General features: G+C 47.9%; 1 protein-coding gene across 7 annotated transcripts in view; it reads right to left on the bottom strand.

The window, feature by feature from the left end:
* Window positions 1–18,534, bottom strand: part of LOC137436347 (coiled-coil domain-containing protein 85C) — a 189,302-nt gene that overhangs the window by 118,474 nt on the left and 52,294 nt on the right. For all 7 annotated transcript variants that reach the window (XM_068130042.2, XM_068130039.2, XM_068130045.2 and 4 more), the window contains exon 3: window positions 1,437–1,535. In XM_068130042.2, coding sequence (XP_067986143.2) covers window positions 1,437–1,535 — 99 coding nt within the window. The remainder of the gene's footprint in view (window positions 1–1,436; window positions 1,536–18,534) is intronic.

Here is an 18,534-nt window from a genome sequence, read left to right as displayed (position 1 = left end):
GCGAGAGCGGGCATGCCCGGACGCTCTGGGCGAGCCCTGGAAAGGCGAGTCTGGACATGCCCGGGCGTCCTGGACGCGGCCTGGCAAGTCGAGGCTGGGCGTGCCCGGGGGCTCTGGGCGAGCCCTGGAAAGACGAGACCGGGCGTGCCCGGGAGGTTCGGGCGTGCCCGGGAACAGCGAGTCTGGGCATGCCCAGGGGAGGGGCGTCTGGGCCCGTCCGGACGAGCCTGGCATGGCGATCGCGCCCTGGCCGCGTCCTGGCAGGTGCAAGGCGATTGTGTACATTCAGCGGGAACCGCTACAATACCAGCTTCCAATGGATGAGTTAACACTGTACCAGCTTCTAATGGACGAGTTAACACTGTACCAGCTATAAATGGACGAGTTAACACTGTACCAGCTTCCAATGGATGAGTTAACGCTGTACCAGTTTCCAATGGACAAGTTAACACTGTACCAGCTTCTAATGGACGAGTTAACACTGTACCAGCTTCCAATGGACAAGTTAACACTGTACCAGCTTCCAATGGACAAGTTAACACTGTACCAGCTTCCAATGGACAAGTTAACACTGTACCAGCTTCCAATGGACAAGTTAACACTGTACCAGCTTCTAATGGACGAGTTAACACTGTACCAGCTTCCAATGGACAAGTTAACACTGTACCAGCTTCCAATGGACGAGTTAACACTGTACCAGCTTCCAATGGACAAGTTAACACTGTACCAGCTTCCAATGGACAAGTTAACACTGTACCAGCTTCCAATGGACAAGTTAACACTGTACCAGCTACAAATGTAAGCGAGAGCCCCTCTGAGGGTGAAGGTTCTATTGTTGGAGTGTAGTTATCGAGTTAATTGAATTACCCATAAAAACAGATGCTCAATACTGACGTGGACACAGAAACTCCATTGGTGGAATGACAGAGAACACAAAAACACCATTTGTCACAACAAGGTTTTTTGTTTTTTTTGTATACAAGATCGAGGCTCGTGAAAGAGCGAACATTAATCACACAGAAAGACAAACCGACACATAAAACATATAACATCGGGAGCGGTAGACAAGATGGGGAGAGAGGGGGAAGGACACAAACACAACATTTGAGAGCAGGGACATCGGGAGATTTGTGGGAGGGAGAGGGCTTTGGGGGGGGGGGGGGGGAACAAGGTGGAGGAGTGGAGGAGCTCCTGGACAAAGATGACTAATTATTATTATTATTATTATTATTTGATGAGAAGCGGTGTATATCATGCAATTACGTTTATACATTGCAAAACATTGCGTTTAGTTATTTTAAAGGGTGCTTGCACTTATTTATTTAAAAGTCAGTAAAGTTATATTTTGCACATCGTCTATTTATTAACTATGTACTGCAGTGTTATTCAACAGGATTGAATGATAAGGAATAAAAAAGAAAAGAAGAAGTAATCACCCCCACTGGGTTGTGCTGCCTTGGGGCCTGAGGCCTGGGCCTGTCAGTAGCCAGACTAGTCGAGCAGGCCTTCCTTTCACTCAGTACCACTGGCGGCTTCTGCACGCATGCAAATGATTTGGAAGGGCACAAGGCACAACATCAGTTTTCACTTTCAAATTGTTAACCCTTTACAATCTTTCAATAATTGTCCAACACAGTTTCATTTGCACAAAGGCTTATCAGGAAGTGAAGTAAAAACAAACTTGAACAATAAAAGCAATGACAATGCAAACATCAAACAAACTAAGTTTCCTTCCAGCGTTATACGTGTGGGTTATTTGGAAACCATTCATTTCATGTCAATAAATAATTGGTTCAAAGTGCAAAAAGCGATGATTTAAATCATCGCTTTTTGCACTTTGAACCAATCATCAATTTTAGAGTAAAAATTTTTATTATCCATGGAATTGCATTTCGATTCCGAAAATCGGAGGAAACCCAACTTCCCCACAAATACAGATAACATGCCGACCAACATACAAACTGCTGGGAGGAATCATCACAGAAACGATGTACCATCATCGAACACAGCAAGGAGGTTTAGAGGAGGAACCATCATCAAACACAGCAAGGAGGTTTAGAGGAGGAACCATCATCAAACACAGCAAGGAGGTTTAGAGGAGGAACCATCATCAAACACAGCAAGGAGGTTTAGAGGAGGACCCATCATCGAACACAGCAAGGAGGTTTAGAGGCAGAACCATCATCAAACACAGCAAGGAGGTTTAGAGGAGGAACCATCATCGAACACAGCAAGGAGGTTTAGAGGAGGAACCATCATCAAACACAGCAAGGAGGTTTAGAGGAGGAACCATCATCAAACACAGCAAGGAGGTTTAGAGGAGGAACCATCATCAAACACAGCAAGGAGGTTTAGAAGAGGACCCATCATCGAACACAGCAAGGAGGTTTAGAGGAGGAATTATCATCAAACACAGCAAGGAGGTTTAGAGGAGGAACCATCATCAAACACAGCAAGGAGGTTTAGAGGAGGACCATCATCAAACACAGCAAGGAGGTTTAGAGGAGGACCCATCATCGAACACAGCAAGGAGGTTTAGAGGAGGAACCATCATCAAACACAGCAAGGAGGTTTAGAGGAGGAACCATCATCAAACACAGCAAGGAGGTTTAGAGGCAGAAACATCATCTAACACAGCAAGGAGGTTTAGAGGAGGAACCATCATCTAACACAGCAAGGAGGTTTGGAGGAGGAACCATCATCTAACACAGCAAGTAGATTTAGAGGAGGAACCATCATCGAACACAGCAAGGAGGTTTAGAGGTAGAACCATCATCGAACACAGCAAGGAGGTTTAGAGGCAGAACCATCATCAAACACAGCAAGGAGGTTTAGAGGCAGAACCATCATCCAACACAGCAAGGAGGTTTAGAGGTAGAACCATCATCCAACACAGCAAGGAGGTTTAGAGGTAGAACCATCATCAAACACAGCAAGGAGGTTTAGAAGTAGAACCATCATCGAACACAGCAAGGAGGTTTAGAGGTAGAATCATCATCGAACACAGCAAGGAGGTTTAGAGGTAGAACCATCATCGAACACAGCAAGGAGGTTTAGAGGAGGAAACCATCATCGAACACAGCCAGGAGGTTTAGAGGAGGAACCATCATCGAACACAGCAACGAGGTTTAGAGGAGGCACCATCATCAAACACAGCAAGGAGGTTTAGAGGAGGAACCATCATCAAACACAGCAAGGAGGTTTAGAGGAGGCACCATCATCAAACACAGCAACGAGGTTTAGAGGAGGCACCATCATCAAACACAGCAAGGAGGTTTAGAGACAGAACCATCATCAAACACAGCAAGGAGGTTTAGAGGCAGAACCATCATCGAACACAGCAAGGAGGTTTAGAGGAGGAACCATCATCAAACACAGCAAGGAGGTTTAGAGGAGGAACCATCATCAAACACAGCAACGAGGTTTAGAGGAGGCACCATCATCGAACACAGCAAGGAGGTTTAGAGACAGAACCATCATCAAACACAGCAAGGAGGTTTAGAGACAGAACCATCATCAAACACAGCAAGGAGGTTTAGAGACAGAACCATCATCAAACACAGCAAGGAGGTTTAGAGGAGGAACCATCATCAAACACAGCAAGGAGGTTTAGAGGAGGAACCATCATCAAACGCAGCAAGGAGGTTTAGAAGCAGAACCATCATCAAACACAGCAAGGAGGTTTAGAGACAGAACCATCATCAAACACAGCAAGGAGGTTTAGAGACAGAACCATCATCAAACACAGCAAGGAGGTTTAGAGGAGGAACCATCATCGAACACAGCAAGGAGGTTTAGAGGAGACACCATCATCGAACACAGCAACGAGGTTTAGAGGAGGCACCATCATCAAACACAGCAAGGAGGTTTAGAGGAGGAACCATCATCGAACACAGCAAGGAGGTTTAGAGGAGGAACCATCATCGAACACAGCAAGGAGGTTTAGAGGAGGCACCATCATCAAACACAGCAAGGAGGTTTAGAGGCAGAACCATCATCGAACACAGCAAGGAGGTTTAGAGGAGGAACAATCATCAAACACAGCAAGGAGGTTTAGAGGAGGACCCATCATCAAACACAGCAAGGAGGTTTAGAGGTAGAACCATCATCCAACACAGCAAGGAGGTTTAGAGGTAGAACCATCATCAAACACAGCAAGGAGGTTTAGAGGTAGAACCATCATCGAACACAGCAAGGAGGTTTAGAGGTAGAACCATCATCGAACACAGCAAGGAGGTTTAGAGGCAGAACCATCATATAACACAGCAAGGAGGTTTAGAGGTAGAACCATCATATAACACAGCAAGGAGGTTTAGAGGTAGAACAAAAGGGATGTAAGAGAGGTTGTTATGGAACAATTGATCACCTAATACTGAACAAGGACACACTTTAAAATAGCAAAATGTGAAGAACTAAATTGTCCACCGCCTGGATAGACGATAAGAAAGCTTTGGACATTGTCCCACATTCATGGATGATAAAATACAGGTAAATATACAAAATCAATCCCCAAATAATCAAACTGATTGAGAAAGCAATGGAGCTCTCGAATACCATATGGATATTACAGCACTCAGAAGGGAATATCGGAATACCAGAAGTGAAGATACGGCGTGGATTCTTCCAGGTAGACATTCTTTCCCCCGTTCTCTTTTGTCTGGTTCTAGACCCACTAAGTATCCTCATCAATGAACAAGGACACGGATACACCCGAACAACCAATATAAGAACATCCGAAGAAATAGGGAAGGTGACACATCTACCACACATGGATGATTTAAAGCTCTTCTCGCCAAAAGACAAAACCATGACAGAACAACTAAAACTCGTAAAACGGTTTTCCGAAGACATTAAATTGGAATTTGGACGAGACAGGTGTGCCAAGTACCTCACCCCAATAAACAAAATCAAAGCCATAAACCAGGTCGCAGTACCAGTGTTCCAATATAGCTGCGGAATAATAAACTGGGCCCAATCAGAAATCAACAAGTTAGACATCAAAACAAGAAAACTCCTTAACATCCACAAAATGTTTTACAAAATCCCAAGAATGTACCTGTCAAGATGAGAGGGGGGGCGGCTTGATGGAACTCAACCAGGTGCACAGAGCGGCGAGTGTCGGACTCGCTGATTATATGAAATGCTCAACAGACTATCGGATGTAATTTGTAAACAAAGATGAAAACAACAAACCCGAAAAAGTATCGCTAACATGGGGCTTGCTTAATTTTTTTTTTTTTGTGGCCCGACCGTATATTATGTGCTGGTGAATCAAAGTTCCTAAAAATGAGTTCCCGTGTTCAAATTATTATTTCTCACGACACCTCCAGATCAAATTTCAGCGTTTTTCATACCAGCAACCTCTCAACTCATTATCACAGAACACTCCCGTCAGTTATTCAATCATCTACGTACTACCTTAGAGCAAAATAATACATGGACAATTTCAATGTTTGTTGAAGAAAAATGTATTCACATATTAACACATTTATTGTGTTTTCTAAAACAAATTTCGCGTGTGGAAAAAGTAAGTACACCCTTGGCTCGAACAGGTGGTATTGCCCCCTTTGGCAGAAACAACCTCAGGTAGGCGTTTCTTATAACTGTCTTCCAGTCTCTGACATCGACTGGGAGAAATTTTTGCCCACTCCTCCATGCAGAATTATTTCAGCTGTGCGATGTTTGAGGGGTTTCTTGCATGCACAGCTAGTTTCAAATCCGCCCACATCTCGATGGGATTTAGATCCGGGCTTTGACTTGGCCATTCCAGAACCCTCCATTTCTTTCTTTTCAGCCATTCCTTGGTGGATTTACTGGTATGTTTAGGGTCATGTCATGTTGCAACGTCCACCTTCGGTTGAGCTTCAACTTTCCGACAGATGGCCTCACATTATCCTCAAGCCCCCTCTGGTACAATGAAGAATTCATAGTGGATTCTATGATGGTGAGCTGCCCAGGCCCTGATGCAGCAAAGCTGCCCCAAACCATAATATTTCCACCACCATGCTTTACAGTTGGTATCAGGTTCTTGTGGTCAAATGCTGTCTTTGGTTTTCGCCAAACATGTCTTCTGGTACTGTGGCCAAATAGCTCGACCTTTGACTCATCTGTCAAATCGCTAAGCCAACTCTCCTTGCAAAGAATTTCCAAAAAACAGGTGCGACTAGAAGATTGTGGATGGAATCATCTACAATGATATCATAAATTTCATTCACAGTAAAATCAAACAGCAACAAATACAGCCCCAACAATTGCAAAAAAAAGAAGAAAAAAAATCTAAAAATATATATCAAGAAATATACACCTTTTGACCAAGTGCCTGGTGTTGGCTTAGCGATTAGGGTGCCGGCTTGGGATTTTTTTTTTTTTTTTTTTTTTTGTATACTGAATCGAGGCTCGTGAAAGAGCTAACATTTACTTCACAAACAAATCGACCAGACAAACAAGATACACAAAAAGAGGGAGCAGAAGACAAGATAGGGAGAAAAGGGGAAGCACACAAACACAACATCCGAGAGCAGGAAGATGTGTGGAAGGGAGAGGGCCCGGGGGGAGGAGGCATGGGAAGGGGGGGGGGGGGGGGGAGGGAGAAGTATAAAGCACAAGGACACCAAGGACTTCCAGGACAGAAGTTGGTATTTCAAAAAGTGGAATTGGGGTGAAATTAGCAGGGGTAGAAAGGATCAAGGTTTTGGATGGGGGAAGATAAGAGATGGTGGTGAACAGCTGTTTTAAAGACTTGGAGGGTGGAGTGGGATTGAAGAGAGTGAGGGAGTTTGTTCCAGAGGCGGGAGAAAAGAGGAATGAAGGAGTGAAGGTGAGCAGAGAGTCTTGGTTGTTCCATCTCTTCCTCCTTAAGAGGGATTGATGATGAATTGGGTGATGGCAAATTTGGTTGGTTAAGAGGGATTGTGGATGAATTTGGATAAGGGGAGATATGGGGAAGACGAGACGATAGAGACAAATTTGTAAATTGTCGTGTAAATACGAGGTAAGGGGCGAGGGTAGAGTAGGTGACGGGGGGGTGGGGGGGGGGGGGGGTGACTACGTTAGGGACGAGCTTTCTCCGCTCGATCTCCAGGCGCACCTCACCTCTGCATTGCCTTTATTGATGTGTACCCTTGCGCCCTTACCCATCGCTGACTCTGCTTTGTTTTCCTCCCCACCCATGGACCCCACGTGTTGGGGCCTGGCCCCTCTGGCCCATGTTTGCTTGCGGACCACGGTGAGGTGGCCCCCTTTGCCATACAGGTGGACCACCCTTAGTTGGCCCCTGTGGGCTATAAATAAAAAATGGACGCGTTGTGTGCCTTTTTATTATTGCAAATAGGCAGCAAGCCACCAAGAACAACACCAGGAAGAGACGTCGGCCAGCAGAGGGAGCAGCAAGAAGAAGAAGACCATCAGTTTGTTTTTATTGTGTCTGCAATGTAGCACTGGATGGTGCTTGATGGTGCTTATTGGTGCTTTGGTGCTTGCATGCTCGGGGATGCATTGCAATATCAATTCTGCATCCCCGGGCATGTAGAGGTGGTGTATCGGTGCAGTGCATGTTTTTTCCTCCCTCCCACAGGGTTATTTTTGTTTCCCAAAACAAATGACAGGTCCTGGGTTGCCATGTAAATACAAATAGTGTCTTGTAATTAATGCTCCCCACCGTAAATGTGTAGTTTGAAAATAATTCCGCAATTCGGTTATTCTGTGGGTGTGAATCTGTTAGGTAGGGTGCAACGTAGCAGGCGGGACATATTTAACTCTTTTAAAAATGTCGCACTCAGGGGAGAAGTTAATAGTAGAGGGTTATCACACCTGAGTGTCACATTAAGTAAAGTTTTCGGGCCGGGACGTCCCGTGAGGAATGAGGGTGCTGTGTTACGGTTTTTAGGACCTTCACATGTAAATTTAGTAGTAAATTCCCTTATAAATGACCCCTGTGTACATGTCCCCGTAATTGGCTGTTAATTAAAGATTGCACCTTAGTTAGTCCATGTACAACACGTAGGACACTTTAGGACCTCTCTTTAGTTATGTCATTATTATGTGTTTCAGGTAAGGCTGTTTATTATTACATTATTATGTGCGAGCTTGGTCTGTGAGGTGGGTTGAGGGTGTTGGTGAAGGCTCAACAGCAAAAAGGTCCATACGGGTCTACAAACGTCACCGATAATTGGGCAGAAGCTCAAATAAAAGTCAAGTTCCAGGGAAAGGAGGCAGAAGAAGCTGTGAATGACCTTCTGAGAATGCAGAATATCGCAGTGATGAAGTTAGACAAGACACTGAGGGATGAAAAGGAGAAACACAGGATTCAGGCACAGGAGATCATGGAATTGGAACAGCGAGATGCTGAGTTCAAAATGGATTTAAAGGTGAAAACAGACTTGCTGTTAAGAAACTTCACGGTGAAGAACAAGTTTCTGGAGGAGGAGAATAAGAATTTGAAGCAACGAATTGCTGAGGCTCAGGATGATTCAAAGATGGAGTTAGACAAGGCACTGAGGGATGAAAAGGAGAAACACAGGATTCAGGCACAGGAGATCATGGAATTGGAACAGAGAGATGCTGAGTTCAAAATGGATTTAAAGGTGAAAACAGACTTGCTGTTAGAAACTTCACGGTGAAGAACAAGTTTCTGGAGGAGGAGAATAAGAATTTGAAGCAACGAATTGCTGAGGCTCAGGATGATTCAAAGATGGAGTTAGTCAAGGCACTGATGGATGGAAAGGAAAAAACAGGATTCAGGCACAGGAGATCATGGAATTGGAACAGCGAGATGCTGAGTTCAAAATGGATTTAAAGGTGAAAACAGACCGGCTGTTAAGAAACATCGCGGTGAAGAACAAGGTTCTGGAGGAGAATAAGAATTTGAAACAACGAATTGCTGAGGCTCAGGATGATTCAAAGATGGAGTTAGTCAAGGCACTGAGGGATCCTAGGATCCTGAGTTCAAATCCCGGTCGATCGCTGAATTAATGCCAGTGAGGTTGACTCAGCTTGTCATCCTTCTGAGGTCGGCAAATTGAATACCAGATTGCTGGGATGAATGATCCCGGTGTGTACTCCGATTTAGAATAGGTCCACCGTATCCCTGCTCATTGTAAGAGGCGACTAAGGGTTGGCGTTAGGAAGGGCATCCGGCCATAAAAACATTGCCTCAAAAAGGGAACCATGAGGTAATGGGGCCCGCAAGGCTAACCCCCGCTCTAGCGGGGTAAAATGACCTTAAAAACGATCATTCATTCATTCATACACCTTTTGACCAAGGCACTCAGTAAAGCATCCTTTTGACATCAAAAAGAATTGGTGGTTGAATTATGTGACCTGATATGCAAATAGTCTTCAAATTTTAAGTAAATCGGATGGAAATTGACAATTTTAGAAATCTGGCCTATGTTGACCTCAAATATAATTGGTGGTTGAATTCTGTTAGCTGATATGAAAATCCTATTCAAATTTCAAGTCAATCAGATGAAAATTGAGGATTTTAGATATTTGTAAAAAAAAGTGGTCGACCTTAGGCCGATGCTGACCTTGTGACCAATGTTGATCTCAAACATACATAGGATTCTGTCGGATCACCAACTCTATCATTTGGTGAAGTTTCGTGAAGACCAGTTTAAAATTGTGACCTGCAGACCAGTATAAGTGAGCAGACAGATAAACACACAAACCAGAGGGATCAACATATTTGTCCAAAAAAAAATTATTGACAAGTAACAAAAATAAATATCAAGAAATATACACCAACAGCTGGGAGAATGACACAAGAGCAGGAAAATACAAACAATAACGACAGAGCGGGGATAGACAAAGAAGGCCCATTGGAATGGCGAAGAAGAGGTCAGCTCAACTGGGACAAAGAACGAATCATAATAAATGCCCAAGATCAGGGACACTACACTAATGGATTAAAAAAGATGGTGGGACTGAGCCAGATGGACAAGTGGATAGATTACAAAAAAGCTTTTGATGGTGTCCTAAATTCATGGATGATATAATACATGCACAATTGTACAAGATCAACCCCCAAATATTCAAACTGATTGACAAAGCAATGGAGCTCTGGAATACCACATTGACATTACAGCACTCAGAAGGAAATATCGAAATATCAGATGTGAAGATGTGGCATGGAATCGTCTTTCCCCCCTTCTGTTTTGTCTGGTCCTGGACCCACTGAGAAATCTCATTAATGAGCAAGGACACAGATACACCCCGACTTCAAATAAGAGAATGCCCAAAGAGGCAAAAAAAGGTGACACATCTACTTTACATGAATGATTTCAAACTTTGCAACAAACGACGAAGCATTGCAGAAATTAATCAATAAAATGAACAACACAGAAATCAAAATGAACAAATACCAAGATCTCAAAAATGAAGTTAAAAAAGATCCTGGAAGCTGAAATTATTGGAGCAATGGGAATGATAAAAAATAACCTTAGAGATCTTTAAACCCATTCTGGGAAATATTACGACAAACAAATTGCAGTTAGAAGCTGTCTGAAGCTCGGTGACGAACTTCAAAAGAGCCCTCGGACCAAAATGTTGAAAATATGAAAACCTCACAAAGTGGTCCATAAATCATGATCTCTTACTGAAACGGAGGTGGATACTTCGAGACCTGGGAGGACTGCGTTACACCTTCTGAAACCCACATATGGAGATAACAACCAACGACACACACAAGTAATTGCAAAACCCTGTCTACCGCTATGCGGGGGAAGGGATGTTGTGGAAAACCAATCAGGTCTACACAACTTTAGTCCCAACGGGTGGTTTAATTGCATTTAGATCATAACATCATCCTGTAAAGTAGGAAATACAATAAGTATACGATGTGACATCACATGGGACCATTCATAACATTCAATGCAAGCAAGCTGGATATTCTATGCAGGCGTACCATTAGCGAGTCTACCAGATGTAACGTGTCACAGGAGAAGTCTCGGAGCACCGTCCGCAGCAGCGGGTCTTATAGTCACGCCCCTAGCGGTGTCAACGAGCAGCGAGCATCACCCTGGGTTCAGTACGAATACGATTTCACTACATTCTCCCCCCCCCCGTCAGAATTATACGGCAGTGCGGCTAGAAGCGAGTGAGCGTCAGCACGAACAGGGTGGAACATCAGTCGACCCAACCGTATCGGGCCGGGCGGCGAATTTCTCTGCCAGCACGCGTCCGAAATTCCCCGGGTACAGCATCACGTATCCCTGTGTCCCCGCGCCCTGTGTCCCCGGCGTCGGAGGCGCCAACAGGGTCGGGTGACGAAGGGGGTAACTCCAAGTCGTCGGGCCCAGGTAGTCTCGGCGAGGGGAGGGTCGGTAGACTTTCGGCGATGGGAGCGTCGGGAGAGGCCATAGTCTCTTGATGGGTTCGATCGGTTCGTCCGATTCCCTACTTAGGTCGGCGACCCCGCAAGGGGCAAGGTGACGGACGGAGACAGTAGTCTCACGGCCATCAGTCGTCATCACACGAGCATGCTCAGGATTAGCCTGGAGAATCTGCACTTTGTCCACTAGGGGGTCGTACTTGCTCGCGCGAACCGCCCGTTTAAGGTAGGCCGGCCCGGGCCCAGCGAGCCAACTGGGCAAAGACCGTATACACCCCGAGCTCCTGGGGTGGTGGAAAAGTCGCTCGTGGGGAGTTTGGTTGGTTGCCGTACTCAGGAGAGCCCTGATCGAGTTCAACGCCGCAGGTAGCGACCAAGCCCATTTATCGAGGCCCCGGCCGAGGGTCCGGAGGTTGAGCATGACGGCCCTCCAGATAATCCCGTTGAAGCGTTCGATCTGCCCATTAGCCTGGGGTCTGTACGGCGTGGTGTAACTAGAAGCAATGTTATTTTGGAGCAGACAGCCGCGCACCTCCTGAGACAAGAAGACCGCACCCCGGTCGGTATGGACATAGGCCGGGTAACCGAACATTGAGAACAAGTTCTGTAAGCATCGCATCACCGTGGCAGCAGTCATGTCCGCGCACGTATAAGCAAAGGGGAATCGCGAGTACTCATCAACGATAGTGAGCAGATAGCGAGAGCCGCTCGACACTGGCAATGGGCCCTTGAAATCAATCGCCAAGCGTTCCCACGGGCGCGTAGCCTTAACCAGAGTCCCCATGGGAGGGTTATAGAAACGCGGTTTGATTTCCGCGCAGATAGCGCAGTCGCGACAGATACGGCGGATATCGTCAATCGAGTATGGGAGATTGCCACACCGCACAAAATGAGCGAAACGCGTTACGCCGGGATGGCCCGCAGTGGCATGCAGCACCCGTAGGCCCTCCAAAGAGGTGATACCCGCGCATGTAGCCGGTCGTGATAAGGCATCGGCGGCCCGGTTATCCTTCCCCGGGCGATATTTGATGGTGTAACAGAAGTCGGCGAGTTCGATACGCCAGCGAGTGATTTTCTCATTCTTAATGCGCTGGGCGTGTAAGGTGTCGTACATGAACGCAACGCTTTGCTGGTCCGTGATGATTTGGAAGCTCCGCCCGAGTAAGTACGGGCGCCATCGCCGAATAGACTCGACGATCGCATACGCTTCCTTTTCAACGGACGAGTGTCTCCGCTCAGCGGTGGTAAGAGTCCGTGAAAAGAAAGCCACGGGACGCCCCCCTTGGGAGAGGGTCGCCGCGATGGCCTGATCCGAGGCGTCACTTTCGAGGACAAAAGAGCCGCTCTCGTCGATTGTCGCCACGGCGGCTCGGGCGATGTCGGCCTTAAGGCCTTCAAAGGCCGCCAATGCGGCCGGACTCAGGGGGAAGGTGTCGCAGGCCACGAGGGGGCGAAGTTTCGCGGAGAAACTTTGCACCCATTTGGAGTAATGGGCGAACAGCCCAAGGGCGCGCTTCAGGGACGCCCGATCACAGGGAGGGGCCATGTCGAGCAAAGGTCGCAGACGCTCCTTATCCGGAGCGACAGAGCCATGGGTCACGGTGTACCCCAGAAGATCTATCGTGCATAGGGAGTATTGGCACTTATCCTCGTTCATAGTTAAGTGATACCTCTGCGCGACCTCAAGGAAGCGCTTCAGATTAGCATCATGGTGCCCTTGGTCATATCCACAAACCGTAAGATTATCGAGGTAGACGAAAACATCGGTTAAGTGCTCCCGCGCAACGAGGTCATCCATGGCCCTCTGGAAACAAGCGACCCCGTTCGTTACCCCAAAAGGCAATCGCGTAAATTGGTACAACCGCTGCCCCGACTCAAATGCGGTATAGATACGATCCGCCCTAGAGATAGGGATCTGGTGGTACGCACTACGGAGATCGAGAGTGCTATAGACCGAATACTGGGACACCTGTTGCACTAGCGCGTCCATCCCCGGAAGGGGGTAGGCATCCAGCTGTGTAAAGCGGTTAATCGTTTGGGAATAGTCGATTACCATGCGTCTGCGATGGGCCTCGCTGCGCACCACCAAGACCTGGGCGCGCCACGGCGACCTACTAGGTTCTATGATGCCGTCTTTCAAGAGCTGAGCCGTTTCGTCCGCAATGAATTGCATGTCTGCGCGAGAGTAGCGCCGTGATTTCACCGCGACAGGGGTGCAGTCGGAGGTTAGATTGGGGAACAGCGAAAGCGGCTGGACGTCCATTTGCGCTAGGGCGCACACCGCAAGCGCGTCGTCCGCCCCCACAACAAGCGTGTCAGGCCCACCAAACTCCATTACCAGACGTCCATGCAGCTTAAGAAAATCATGTCCTAACAGAATATCAGCACATAATGCGGGTAAAACCATAAGGTGTACATCAGGGAAAACCCGTCCCTTTAGCACGAGTTTCAATCGGCATTCCCCCTTCGTGCTGAGTCGAAGCCCCTGGGAAGCCATGAAGATCCGTCTCGTAGACCTCCAGATCCGCCATCCATGCCTGAGCACAAGTCGCTGGTCGATAAAACTATCCGTAGACCCTGTATCCACCAAGGCCCGAACACAATGGCCTTCGACCATGAGGGGAATAAGGGCTTGAGCCAGGCCAGACGAGGCTGCTGGGAGCGGGACTGAGCCCCCCGAATGGGTCGGACAAGCCTCGCGGGTGGATCCTATGCCAGCAGCAGTTTTGCGGTCGTGGCCGGAGTCTGTGTTGACCATGGGGAATCCATTAACGCCATCAGAGGGCTTTCCCAAGCATTCCGGTGTTTCGCGATTCAAAATCTGACAATTCTGGCTGGAAAAGGCCTCCGTAGTATTTGAAATCGCCTTTTGACACTTTTTAACGCCATCAGAGGGCTTTCCCAAGCATTCCGGTGTTTCGCGATTCAAAATCTGACAATTCTGGCTGGAAAAGGCCTCCGTAGTATTTGAAATCGCCTTTTGACACTTTTGGCAGAAAAAGGCCTCCGTAGTATTCGAAATCGCCTTTTTCGGGGCGAGGGCCACCGTTAGCTCGTGGACGACACGAGGAGAACGTTCCGCTGGGGCTTGGCGAGGCTTCAAAGCCCCTTGCGTGGCCCGGAGTTTGGTCAAGGACACGCACTTCGTGCCCGATGGAGGATGAGACGGTGGTGGCTGTCCGGTGACGCCCGCCAAGGACGTCTGAGCGCCCAGGGGCCCGCAGAGAGGGGCCCTCCCCTTCGAAGTCGGGTAAGGCGCCGGGTTTCGGGCTCGGCTCGCGGGCTCCGCAATGAGCCCATTCAAGGTCGCCGCGCCCGCGCGACCGCGCGATTCAATGAGCCGCGAGCCGCGTGCCGTTTTGCTGCACACTCTCGCGTAATGTCCCTTTTGCGAGCACAAATGGCATATAGCGTCTCGTGCCGGACACACGAGCCGGGCATGGCGTGGCCCCCCACAGAAAAAGCATGCGGCCCCGCGTAAGGCCTTGGGTCTGGTCGTAACGGCAGCCGTCAGGGCTGGGTCTTCCTCCGGAGCATCCCGGAGTTCCGCGAGCGGGTCCGCGTCCTCGGCGGTAGCACTCTCCGGCCGGGCGTGTAGTGTCGTGCCCGCCAAGAGGCGCGTGCGATCATAGGTATTCGATTGCATCCGCGCTTCAGTGTATACTTTCCCTTGCTCGAGTGCCGTAGCGAAGGTCAGGTCGGTCTTCTCTAAGAGCTCGAGCCTTAGTTCCTGGGTGGAGACCCCTGCAATGAAGGCATCTAAAAGAAGATCATCCTGAGCCTGCGCGGGAGTCCGTGGCTCCCTGATGCTGTCCAGCAAGAGCTGCCGGAGCTCCTGGGCGTAGTGGTCCATCGCCTCGTTGGGTTGCTGATGTCGCGTTTGCAGCAAATATCGTGCATACACCGGGCTTTTTTCCTTTATGTACAGCCGTTTGAGCTCCGCGATGGAGAGGTCATACGTCGCGCATTGGGCGATGGAGTTGTACACCCGGTAGTCGATTTTTGAATGTAGTGTTGCTAGCTTCGCGGCAGCCGTCGGCGCGGTCTCAGGCTCGTCAAAATGATTCTCCAATGTTCTGAGCCAGTGCTTCAGTTGCAAGCCACCATCCGGGGCTTGCGGGTCGGCGCAGAATACGGCAACCGTCAGCGTCTTGTTGCCAGCCATGTCGGTAGATATAAATGCAATTAAGTGTTGTGGAAAACCAATCAGGTCCACACAACTTTAGTCCCAATGGGTGGTTTAATTGCATTTAGATCATAACATCATCCTGTAAAGTAGGAAATACAATAAGTATACGATGTGACATCACATGGGACCATTCATAACATTCAATGCAAGCAAGCTGGATATTCTATGCAGGCGTACCATTAGCGAGTCTACCAGATGTAACGTGTCACAGGAGAAGTCTCAGAGCACCGTCCGCAGCAGCGGGTCTTATAGTCACGCCCCTAGCGGTGTCAACGAGCAGCGAGCATCACCCCGGGTTCAGTACGAATACGATTTCACTACAATAATCAAATAATATTATTGTGTGCCTGCCCTCTGGTGAACACCGCAGGGCGACACGAATGACCAAACGAGCATTACTCCCAGGCATTCAATCCAAAATGACGGTATTTGTTACACGCGAGGGAAAGGGGGATGACGAACTTATCTGGACGGCTTCCACCCGACTTCTTCGCACCTGGATAAATGAATCAACTCACACAGGAATTCCAATGTACAAGAAAATGCCGGCTTTATTAACGAAAGGCCGGTAACAGAATAAATCACGGCAAAACTAAATTCCTAATTGGAGCGCTCCCATACAGACTCAAATACAAACAATGGGAAAAATAACTGAAAATAAACGTGTTATTTTGTGGGCACTTAGCTCCGAGCTGCTCTTGAATCTCGTCAGGAATAGTCAAAACACCCCCGCGACCTGGGCGGGAACCGCACGCTTTGCCGCGCGGCTCGTGGGCGGGGAAAACCAGGCCTCCATGCACAGTTCGCTCTTCCAGCCGCGCTTATCCACACGATTGTGTTCCCCAACACCAACACCACAGCCAGACGATGAAAGGAAGTCCAGAGCCTCGACCGTTGGTTGTCAAAAGCCAGGACTCGAGAACAAAGATGAAGAGCGATGTCGGGACGCGACAGTTCACCACCAGATCCAGAACCCGAGAGAGAAAATGTCCGCCGTTGTAATTGTTTTTTACTCGAGGCTCTGACATCATCCCATGACGTCTCCGTGTCCGCTATCAGCGAGTTCCATCTTACCAGTCCTTGCGCCAATCAAATCCCGGACCAATCACTGCTCTTTGAGGTGTGGCCTCACTGACCTTCTGTGCCTGTCTGCTCACCAGGTCGATGTTATCCGCAGTAGTGCTCAAAGTTCTGTTTCCGGTTGGTTTTTATTTAGTGTGGTTAATGGGCGATTTATTACTATCTGTGTGTACTGCATGTCATAAGGAACAGAGGAAAAATTAACAGAGGCCATTACATACAGGTGAGTAATTTACGCATAATCCCTAGCTAATTAACAAACCCCACCCCTCTCATGGGGACGAAGATAAAAGTTTACACGACATCTGGTCGAAACGAATTTCCTACTTATTACGTGGGGTTTCTTCTTCTTCATGCGACATACGGAGCATGATAATCATCTATACACTCCACCAGACTCCAAGGTAATCATTGTCTATACCCCTTCAAACGTAACAATATGTAACTCAACTTCTGCTCAACCACTACAAGCAAATAATGCATCACAAATGAGATTAACACAGCTTTCACTCAAAGGCTGTTCATGCAAAGAAGGGCACTATTTGTATAATGAGATCCAATGGCCGAAATGTAAGTATTTCCTGCCACAAAAGCCTCATATATTGTGAAAATTCCCTCTCTCTGTTCTCTTCACCCTCTCTTTTGCTCAAGGTCATCTGCCATCTGCTTGGAAATCAGCCAACATCACCGCTTTGCACAAAAAAGGTGCAAAAACAGATCCTAGCAACTACAGACCAATCAGCCTTCTCCCAATTATCAGCAATGTCATGGAATCCATCATTGCTTCGGATATGAAATCTTTCCTCTTCTCCAATGGCTTGATCTCTGATCATCAAATTGGTTTCAGACCTGGTCACTCTACTCTGGACATGCTGCTTCTGCTTTCTCAACAATGGATGGAGGTCCTCAATGCCAAACAGGAAATTACAGCTGTCTCCCTTGACATATCACGTGCCTTCGATACGGTCTGGCACCCCGCTCTGATCACCAAACTCTCCTCCTTTGGTATCCATGGAAATCTCCATGCATGGCTGGCGGACTTCCTCTCTAGTCGTAGTCAAAGTGTGGCCCTGAATGGGTTTGTCTCATCTCCTCTTCCTGTTCAGGCTGGAGTTCCCCAAGGCAGTGTTCTGGGCCCTGTGCTTTTTCTGGTCTTCATCAATGATCTCTCTGACTCTCTTGAAAATCCTCTCTATCTCTTTGCTGATGACTCTACTCTGTTGCTCCATTCCTCATCCGTTGGATCGGCAGTCTGCAGCCTCCTCACTCTCTGCAGACCTGGACAAAATCACAGACTGGGCAAACAAGTGGAACATGTCTTTCAATCCTGACAAATCGCACACTTTTACGATGTCTCTCCGAAAAGACCGACTGGACAACCCTCCCATCCACTTTCTGAATATTCCTCTCCAAGAAGTTCTGTCACTCAAGCTTGTGGGTCTCACTATCTGCCATGATCTTTCCTGGGAAAACCACATTTCAAATCTGGCCTCCAAAGCCAGTCGCCGACTGGGCATCCTCCGTCGTGTGAAGTCCTTCCTTGGCACACCTGAGCTCCTCACCACATACAAGGCTTTCATCCGCAGCTCAATGGAATACTGCTCTCCCCTCTGGGCTGGTGCTCCTGCCTCACACCTAGCTCGTCTTCACGCTGTTGAAACCAAAGCGTTTTTTTTTTGTTTTTTTTTGTATACAAGATCGAGGCTCGTGAAAGAGCGAACATTAATCACACAGAAAGACAAACAGACACACAAAACAAATAACATCGGGAGCGGTAGACAAGATGGGGAGAGAGGGGGAAGGACACAAACACAACATTTGAGAGCAGGGACCGAGAGACATGGCGACATCGAGAGAACTGTGGGAGGGAGAGGGCTTTGGGGGAGGCATGGGAAGGGGGGGGGGGGTGGGAGAGGTATAAAACATATGGACACTG

The sequence above is a fragment of the Myxine glutinosa genome, chromosome 11, assembly GCF_964187855.1.
Source record: "Myxine glutinosa chromosome 11, kmMyxGlut1.1, whole genome shotgun sequence".
Taxonomy (NCBI): Eukaryota; Metazoa; Chordata; class Myxini; order Myxiniformes; family Myxinidae; genus Myxine; species Myxine glutinosa.
Note: the sequence above shows the minus strand (reverse complement) of the source record. Positions and strands in the feature narration are given on the sequence as shown.